This window comes from Populus trichocarpa, chromosome 3, assembly GCF_000002775.5.
Source record: "Populus trichocarpa isolate Nisqually-1 chromosome 3, P.trichocarpa_v4.1, whole genome shotgun sequence".
Taxonomy (NCBI): Eukaryota; Viridiplantae; Streptophyta; class Magnoliopsida; order Malpighiales; family Salicaceae; genus Populus; species Populus trichocarpa.
This window is the reverse complement of record NC_037287.2, coordinates 14,421,590-14,430,282: the sequence shown is the minus strand read 5'-3', so window position 1 is coordinate 14,430,282 and position 8,693 is coordinate 14,421,590. Positions and strand designations below refer to the sequence as shown.

General features: G+C 34.8%; 1 protein-coding gene across 3 annotated transcripts; it reads left to right on the top strand.

The window, feature by feature from the left end:
* Positions 1-3,178: 3,178 nt before the first annotated feature.
* LOC7458158 (probable DEAD-box ATP-dependent RNA helicase 48) lies at positions 3,179-8,264 on the top strand. Of its 3 annotated transcripts, none has more exons than XM_052450980.1 (10): positions 3,179-4,271; positions 4,805-4,911; positions 5,236-5,294; positions 5,383-5,607; positions 5,774-5,980; positions 6,074-6,160; positions 6,432-6,527; positions 6,611-6,826; positions 7,017-7,199; positions 7,693-8,264. In XM_052450980.1, exons 1-10 carry the CDS (start codon positions 3,235-3,237, stop codon positions 7,921-7,923), a joined length of 2,448 nt encoding a protein of 815 aa, XP_052306940.1. In that variant the 5' UTR covers positions 3,179-3,234; the 3' UTR covers positions 7,924-8,264. The 3 variants fall into 3 exon arrangements, with proteins under 3 accessions (XP_052306940.1, XP_052306941.1, XP_024452402.2); XM_024596634.2 differs by having other exon boundaries at positions 3,180-4,271; positions 5,239-5,294; XM_052450981.1 differs by lacking the exon at positions 6,074-6,160.
* The last annotated feature ends 429 nt before the right edge of the window (positions 8,265-8,693 follow it).

The following is an 8,693-nucleotide window of genomic DNA, read 5'->3' as shown; positions in this document are numbered from 1 at the left end:
GCTGGCTCCGTTATCGCTTGTATAAAACACACTAGCTAGAGAGGACAGTTCAAATCACCATTGCTCTCACGTTTTACCTGATCCTCACAACTGGCATAGCTGCCATGCCTTCACTACATTAGCTCTCGTCTGTGCTGTGCCAGTCCCCACTGTCATGATCTGACAAATTAAACCCAAGATTTATTTCCCCTTTTCTGAACCGTTAGAAATAACCCTTGGAGTGACAAATATTTTCTTTTATATGAATGAAGGTATCGTGCATAACAAATTAACTGAGCAGCTTGTCTCAATCTTGCAACATCAAATCTGAAAAAGCAACCTATCTGGGATCATCCTCCTCCAGACCCCGTACCCTAGATGCAGGCTGCACTGCTGCTGCTGGGGATTATGCAGGTTATGTTAACATTGCAATACAGGGGGATCCATTTCACGTTATCCATTTGTTAGAAAAATAAGATTCCTTTGGTTAGCCTTGGTGGATACTTGATTTTTAGGTTGAAGCTCAAGATCCTTGAATTAACTACTTGCCGGCTCATCTCCCCTGGTCTGACTTGTTGAAATGGCCAGATCTTGATGCAGCTGCTAACACCGGCAAAAACTAAGTAAGGTTGTCAAAATCCGTAAGCAGTATCATGTAGATAAGATAATTCAATAGAAAGAGAAACATAAAAAAAACAAAGTTTAATTTTAAAAAGAATTGAATTTTGAACGAAAAAAAAAAGATAAAAAAAAAAAAGCAATTTCTAAAAAACCCGGGTCACCCGAATAAACCCCTCACTTAGACCATGAGATAGGGATAGCCTGATTGAAAAGAAAACTGAAGAACTTAACGAAGTTTATTTTTTAAAATGAACAACTTCGAAGTATATAATTGGAAAAAAAAAATGACGTCAACCCGTGTTAACTTTTCAAACGAATGACCTCAGGTGGTGACTAAACTGGAAGCACTGTATCTGAAAAGCAACTATTTAAAAACTTGGTTCAGTCCGATAGGTGACCCATGTTCCAAGTGACCCTTGATTTAGACTGGCCTGAGTTTCAAAAGAAATTGGTCAAAAATCTGGATTGGCTAATGTTTTGGTTAACCAAAGAAAAATTCAGTCAAAACAAGGTCAAAACCCATTAAGTATTTTCCTTTTAAAAAAAAAGGGTATCATTTTGACTTCTTTATAAAACAAAAGGATCTGATTGACTTGGATTAACTTAAGTCAACCCACTCAATTTGTGACCCGATAATTATTTCGGATTAACTCTTGGGAAAGGCCTAGAAAGAATAGGAAAAACTAAGGAGATCAAATCCCAATAAATAAAATATCGAATGATGAAATAAATAAAATTGAAGGATAAAAAAATAGCAATTAAGAAAATAGGAACCTCATTTGAAAAAAAAAATTGAGGATAAACTAAAATTTGGAATTAAAGGGCAAAATTGAAAAAAAATCAAATTAATAAATGAATCAAAAATAAAGAGAATTAGGACCAAATTTTTTAAAAATAAAAAAATCAAGATTATGGATCTAAGGATGAAATTGAAAATAAATTAAAAATCGATTAGAGGCTAAAAATCAAAATTAAAAATCAAAACATTGAGGATCAAACGTTAAATATATAAAAAAATATTGAACTGAATGACAAAATCGAAAAGAAAAATCAAATTTAGAAAAGAATAATAAAAAAAACAAAGAGAACCAATTTTCAACGAACTCAATGATGATGAATGAAAATTTTAAAAATAATTAAAGCTAACCCGGTCCAACCTTTAGAATTTATAACACAAATCATGAGGCTGGATCATAACGTAAAAGGCAAATCTAAAAAAATAATGATGTAAAATTCTTAACCAACTAAAATAATCAGGGATAAACTTGAAAAAACAAATAAAAAAATTTTTGAATTAAAAAATGTAGATTTGAAAAGAAAAGGAACCAAATTTGAGACAACAAGAAAATAAAACCAAATTATAAGATATGAAATTAAAAAACAATTTCAATTAAGAAAATAATAAGAACAACTAAAAATAACAATCAAAAGAATAAATACTATATTTTATATAAAAATAAAATGTCAAGAGATGAAATCTAGAGATAAATTAATTCAATAAAGTATTCAAGACAAAAAACATCACAATTAAAAAAAATAAGGACCAAATCTACTATAAAAACAAAGTATAAAAGGATGAAATTGAAAAAAAAATTAATGTAATAAATGATCCAAAACCAAATACATTGCAATTAAAAAAATGAAGATCAAACTTGATTTAAAAATAAAATATCAAGGAATGAAATTGAAAAAATAAATTAACTCAATAAATGATTCAAGACCATATACAATGTAGTCAAAAGAACAAGGACTTAATTTAACTCAACAAATAAATAGCTAAACTTTTTTTTTTTGCAATGACCAGCATAATTTTCTACGAGAAAAGAGAGAAAAGAAAGATGAAAGATAAAATTTTTTATTAAAGCTTCTTCGTGTGCCGTCGGAGAACACCCACTTTATTACTATGATGGGGTGGTGAGCTGCATTGAAAGTCACCTCAAAAGTGGTATTCAATGGTACGCGGAATTTTATTATATATATACACCAAATCACTCTTAGCCCCATATGAAAATTATAAAAAAAAAAATAAAATTACATAGCAAAAAACCTAAAATGATCTTGACCCTAATTTTTAAATAAATGTAATAATATGTTCTACAAAGAGCTCAATATTAAGAGTGGTTTAAAAAATAAATATTTTTTAAATTTTTTTAGTTATGGTTTTAAAAAATATATATTTGATTAAAATTATTATGAAATAATTTTTGTTTGTAAAATAAATAAAAAATAAGTTTTTATAAATAAAAAAATTATTAAAATTTTATAAAATCAAGATTTAAAATGTAATGTGATCAAATGCAAAACATAAAACTATTTAACTAATCAAATAATTAATTCTAAGTGATTGAAAAAAAATAGAAATCACTAAACGAAACAGTGTTTTAGCCAAATCAAACTCCCGCTCCAATCTCCAACCCGTCTAATAAAGTTACATTTCTACAATGATTATTTTGCATCATTTTGTTAATTAGATATTAAAACTGATGAACCTAAAAAAAAAAAAAAAACTCCTTCCCTTAATTTTATAGATTTAAATCTTGAGGTTAAAAAAGACTTTTTCTTTAAACCCTTCGTCTCTTAGACTTAAACCCCAGTAGCCAAAACCATCCTCATTCCCACTTCCCTTTCTCCATCATGTACCCATCACTCCTCCGCCGCTCCAAATTCTTATCGGAACAGCTCCGGACCCGGGTCGTCATTCGACTAATGGGTGGTGGACCCCTAAGCTTCCCTGGAGGTCTAAACAAATGGCAATGGAAACGTCTCCACGAGAAAAAAGCCAAAGAAAAAGAGAAACGGCTCCTTGATCAAGAAAAACAACTCTTCCAGGACCGGATGCGTTCCCAAATCCGCTCCAACCTCGCTGGCCAATCCCACCCTAACCTGAATCCGGACCCAAATAAGTACAACCCCATGAGCCCCAACGAGCACCTCAAAGCCCTCGCTGACCGTTTCATGAAAGATGGAGCTGAAGATTTGTGGAACGAAAATGATGGGTCATTGAAACCCCCATCGGATGAACAGACTGAATTCGTGGGGACTAATCAACAGCCAGGATCAATTCATTCGCCGGTGGATTTGAGAAAATTAATATCAGAAGGGCGTCATGTGTCGCAGAATCGCGAAAATGGGTTTAATTTTGTGAAAAGTAGAGATTATTCGATGCTTAGAGATTTGGGTTTTGAGTCTGGAGGTGATTCTACTAAGCCTTTAGCGCGGAGACAGAGAAAGTTTAGGATAAATGAGAGTTCTTCGAGTGTTGATGATGAAGATCATGGGTTTGTTAATGACAAAGTGAAGAATTTCGTAGGAGATTCATGGAATGAGCGAGGAGGCGTGAGTAATTTGAGGAATGTGAGTGATTTCATGAAGAATAGGGGTTCTGAGACAGTAAAACAGAGGAGGTTTCAGAGAAATGAGAGTGATGATGAGGATGAGGATTTGGAGGGTGGGGGAGATAGGAGAGGGAGGAGTGCGACTGATATTGGGAGTAGAGCTGCTTTAGGAAAGTATGATATGAAGAAGACAAGAAGGGTTCCATTAAAGGAGCTTGATAAGAATGATTTTGCGAACGAAGTGGAGTTGATTAGATACGAGCTGGGGAGGAAGAAAAAGTTTGCCGGAAATGAAGGAGATAAGGAGGAGGAGGATTCAATTCTTAGCGAAAAAAGGTAAGTTATTTTTATTGGTTTTAAATGGTGTCTTAGTCTTACTAGCAAGGTAGTTTCGGCATTCACGGGAAAATGTGCATTATTTTTTGTTTGGTTCCAATTCCCTCATTAATCTCTGGATATGATAACTAAGGAGATCATGATTGCCGAATATGAGGGAAATTTCACCATAACCTGCAATAGAAGAAATTTCACCAGGTCCTGCATGGATGAAAAACGCAGTTTCATGGAATTGTGGGTCTTAGAAAGTTACAATAGAAGAGAATGACACCGAAAGTGTAAGGTTAACATAAGTACAGCAATGAGAAGGGGACCCCGTATAAGATCTCTTGCGTTTCACAATATCGACACTGTAGTAATGGGAGGATACTTTTCTGATGTAATTGCTTTGCGAGAAAAGTAAATCAAAGAACTTTGCCTTTTTTGGAGTCTAGGGTAGAATAAAGGAAGAGGCTGTGGAATTATGTGTAATGTAAAGATCTAGTGTTTTACTTTTTAAGTGTTGATTTTGTGCTGTATGTATTTTTTTGCAGATTTGATGAATGTGGTCTGTCTCCGTTGACTGTCAAAGCACTTATAGCTGCTGGTTATGTTCAAATGACCAGGGTACAGGAGGCTACTCTTTCTGTTTGCCTTGAGGGTATGCAAATTGTGTTCTATGTTTCATCTCCAGTTATGAGAGTTTTGGTAATTATATAGTTAGTTCAAAAATCAGGGTAGACCAATATTGTTAGTGCGCGCGCGTATGTCGACGTTTTCATTTTTTGGCATGTGCGAGGCCATAAGCATGTTTGGATACTTATAGCATCTCTTTTATTGTATTGTTATACTAAAGAAATACTCTCTCTGCTCCATTTTGATAATGCACGATTTTTTTTTCAAACTAGTCAACCTGTGCATGCCAAAAAATGATCTTTCTTGCACATTGTGAAGTTTGAATGATGGTTTTTACTTCAATTTGAAGCAGGCAAGGATGCTATGGTCAAAGCCAAAACTGGCACAGGAAAAAGCGCAGCTTTTTTGGTAAACTACAAGTCTCTTTGGCATTCCTGAAAATTAATTAATGGTATTTTAGCTTCTTTCTTTCGGTGCCATTGTTAAATGCAAACAGCTTCCTGCAATTGAAGCAGTTCTGAAGGCAACAAGTAGCAATGACAAGCCACAAGTGTCCCCTATATATGCTCTTATTCTCTGCCCCACAAGAGAACTAGCAAGTCAGATAGCTGCAGAAGCAAATGCTATGCTGAAATACCATGATGGAATTGGTGTGCTAACACTAGTTGGAGGAACACGTTTCAAAGATGATCAGAGACGCCTTGAATCAGATCCTTATCAGGTTTGCTCATGTGCTTGGTGTTTTTTCCTGGTTTAACTTCAACTCATGTCATGGCATGTACTTGAAAAAAAGAAAAAAGAAAAGAAATAAATATGCAGTTGATATTCCTGTGTTTTTCATTATTAATGCGTGCATATCATTTTCTGTTGCTTTGAACTTTTTCCAGATAATTGTTGCAACTCCTGGTCGGCTGCTGGATCACATTGAGAATAAAGGTGGTTTATCTGTGCATTTGATGGGATTGAAGGTGCTTATACTTGACGAGGCTGATCACCTTCTTGATCTTGGGTTTCGGAAGGATATGGAGAAAATTTTAGACTGCTTGCCCCGTCAGAGACAGTCGTTGCTATTTTCTGCAACAATTCCAAAAGAGGTTAGGTTTTTCCTCATTTTTCTGTTGATGGGTCAAACAAGCAGTTAAATTGTGTCACATGACTTCATTATGATTTTAGTTATGCATATACAGGTTCGTCGAATTTCTCAGCTTGTATTGAAAAGGGAACATGCTTTCATTAATACTGTGGGTGTTGGTTGTGTGGAAACTCCTGCTAAGGTATACATTAAATTAAGAAACTGTTGTGGTTAATTACCAATCAGGGAATTGCAGATGGCAATGACCTGATGTTGTTAAAAATGATCATGTTACCTGTAAAACGGTCCAGAGTTTGTCTTAGGCTGAACATTCTGGCACTGGTTTAATGACTAATTGATGTATTAAATATCTAATCACTATAAGTGAAATCATCTGGACTGTTTGATATTTGATTTTGATTGTTTCTAAATTGGGAAGCAAAAAGCATTAACGCTCGTTTCTGCTCCTTTAGATCAAGCAGTCTTTTCTTGTCTCTCCACACAGATTGCATTTTCAAGTAGTGCACCATCTTCTGAAGGAGCATATTCTGCAGGCACCTGATTACAAGGTAAGATTCTGTAGATTCTGGATTTCATTTATTTGCACATCGGAATGTGTGTGGCTGAGTCCTAGACATTTAACATGCCCCAGGTTATTGTTTTCTGTACAACTGGAATGGTAACATCACTCATGTATCTACTTCTTCGGGAAATGAATATGAATGTAAGGGAGATGCATTCTAGAAAGCCTCAACTTTATCGAACTCGTGTCTCTAATGAATTCCGGGAATCGAAACGATTGATTCTCGTTACATCTGATGTTTCTGCTCGTGGAATGAATTATCCTGATGTTACTTTGGTCATTCAGGTACTAACAACCATTGAAAAGTTATAAATTCATATTCTTCTTGTATAAATTGCCAAGCATCAAATCAACTGTGCCCAGTAGACAGTATCTCTCAAACACCCAGTATTTTGTATATTTCTTCTCAGTACTTGATTTGAATGCATTATTTTGTGTTACTGTAAAATAATGCACCAATTTTAATCATAATCAGGTGGGAATTCCTTATGATCGTGAACATTATATCCATCGGCTTGGAAGAACAGGACGCGAAGGGAAAGATGGAGAAGGGATCTTATTGCTCGCTCCATGGGAAGAATATTTCCTGAATGAGTTAAAAGACCTGCCACTCGAGAAATTCCCTTTACCACAAATTGATTCTGAAACAAATTTTAAGGTAATGCTCTAACTGATTACTTGCTTTAATTGCTTCTTGTTTTTATTCAGCATTATAAGAGATTGTAATTATGGTTTGATATTAAAAAGAAAAAAAAAGAAAGAAAATGAACTCAGAGCAGAAGTATGCAAAGGGCACATGTGGTCTTCTTAATTAACATGCTGAAGTTCTAGAAGGCCATCCGCATGTTTTTCCCACTTCGTTAAACAAGATTTTTCAAGGGTGGATTCCTTATGTTGCATACTATGGAATTAACATCACTTGATGATCCATATTTGTATCTGACAAAGGTGCATGGTTGAGGTCCTGATACGAACAGTAACTAAAACATTTAGTCTACCTCGATTTAAACTGCAACTTATAATGTTTTCCTTCTGAAACATCAAAATGCATGGCTTTCTGGGTTTTAGTCCCTCCTATCTGTTTGTTATTAGGGCATGCAATTGTGCAGGTTTCATATGGATAACCTTTAGATACTTGCTCTGTTTTGCAGATGGAGGAGTCAATGTCAAAGATTGATAGTAGTGTTAAAGAAGGAGCATATCATGCTTGGCTAGGGTATTATAACTCCATCAGAGAGATTGGAAGGGATAAAACGACGCTTGTTGAGCTGGCCAACCAATTTTCCGAGTCAATAGGCTTACATAAACCTCCTTCCCTCTTCAGAAAAACCGCTCTAAAGATGGGTTTGAAAGACATCCCTGGTATCCGGATCCGGAGGTAGTACTTATTGGGAGCATTGATGCATGCAAGCTGCTGGTTAGTGTTGCTGAGATTTAACTTGTGCTGAAAGACCAGCTTCAATTTTTATTCCACTTGAAGGCTGGTAATATGTGATAGGTCTAGCTCCTTCTTTCAATCACCATACTATTGTGTCTTCTAAGCTTTGTAATTGCGATTTTGATGGGTCATTCTGTTGCATTATCCAATGCAGCGTGTTCATGATCAGGGTTTTTGGGTTCTTTAGTTTGATAGCGGACTGAGAATGGCAATGCTTTCATACACATGCACTCCTGTTACCCTGTATATTGTTGTTTGGTAATATAATTGTTGTTATTAGTTTTCGTTGAGGTCCCTTAAGCTGCGTACCTTTTCCTTTAACAGCTGGGGTGTCCTTTGGTTTTGTTTTGAAACCCAAATGCACATTGAGAGAAGAGTTGAAAATTACCAACGAGAAGTAACTAAAACCTATGACCTTCGTACTTGTTAATCGATCTCTTTCAGACTTTGGAACTTCAAATACTTATTGATTGTATAACAATCTAATATTCTAAGCAGATTAGAAATTAATAATAAAAAATCAATTTTATAAAAAAATTAAGAAAAAAATTTAGATAACCATAGTTAACTTGATTATTCTATTACCTGAGATATGAGATCGTGATAACTCAATAAAAAAAAATTACAAAAAACAATGAAGCTAACAACTTCATAATGAAATCTCAAGGTCTTGAGCCTGCGATATTGTTCGCTTCTGCATAAAGATGCTTTGAA

Excerpts from the sequence above, each read along its gene's own strand:
- LOC7458158 (XM_052450980.1), top strand. The coding sequence starts at position 3,235 with ATGTACCCATCACTCCTCCGCCGCTCCAAATTCTTATCGGAACAGCTC. Across the intron at positions 4,912-5,235 it reads TCTTTCTGTTTGCCTTGAGG|CAGGCAAGGATGCTATGGTC; the intron begins GTATGCAAATTG and ends TTCAATTTGAAG. Across the intron at positions 5,295-5,382 it reads GAAAAAGCGCAGCTTTTTTG|CTTCCTGCAATTGAAGCAGT; the intron begins GTAAACTACAAG and ends AAATGCAAACAG.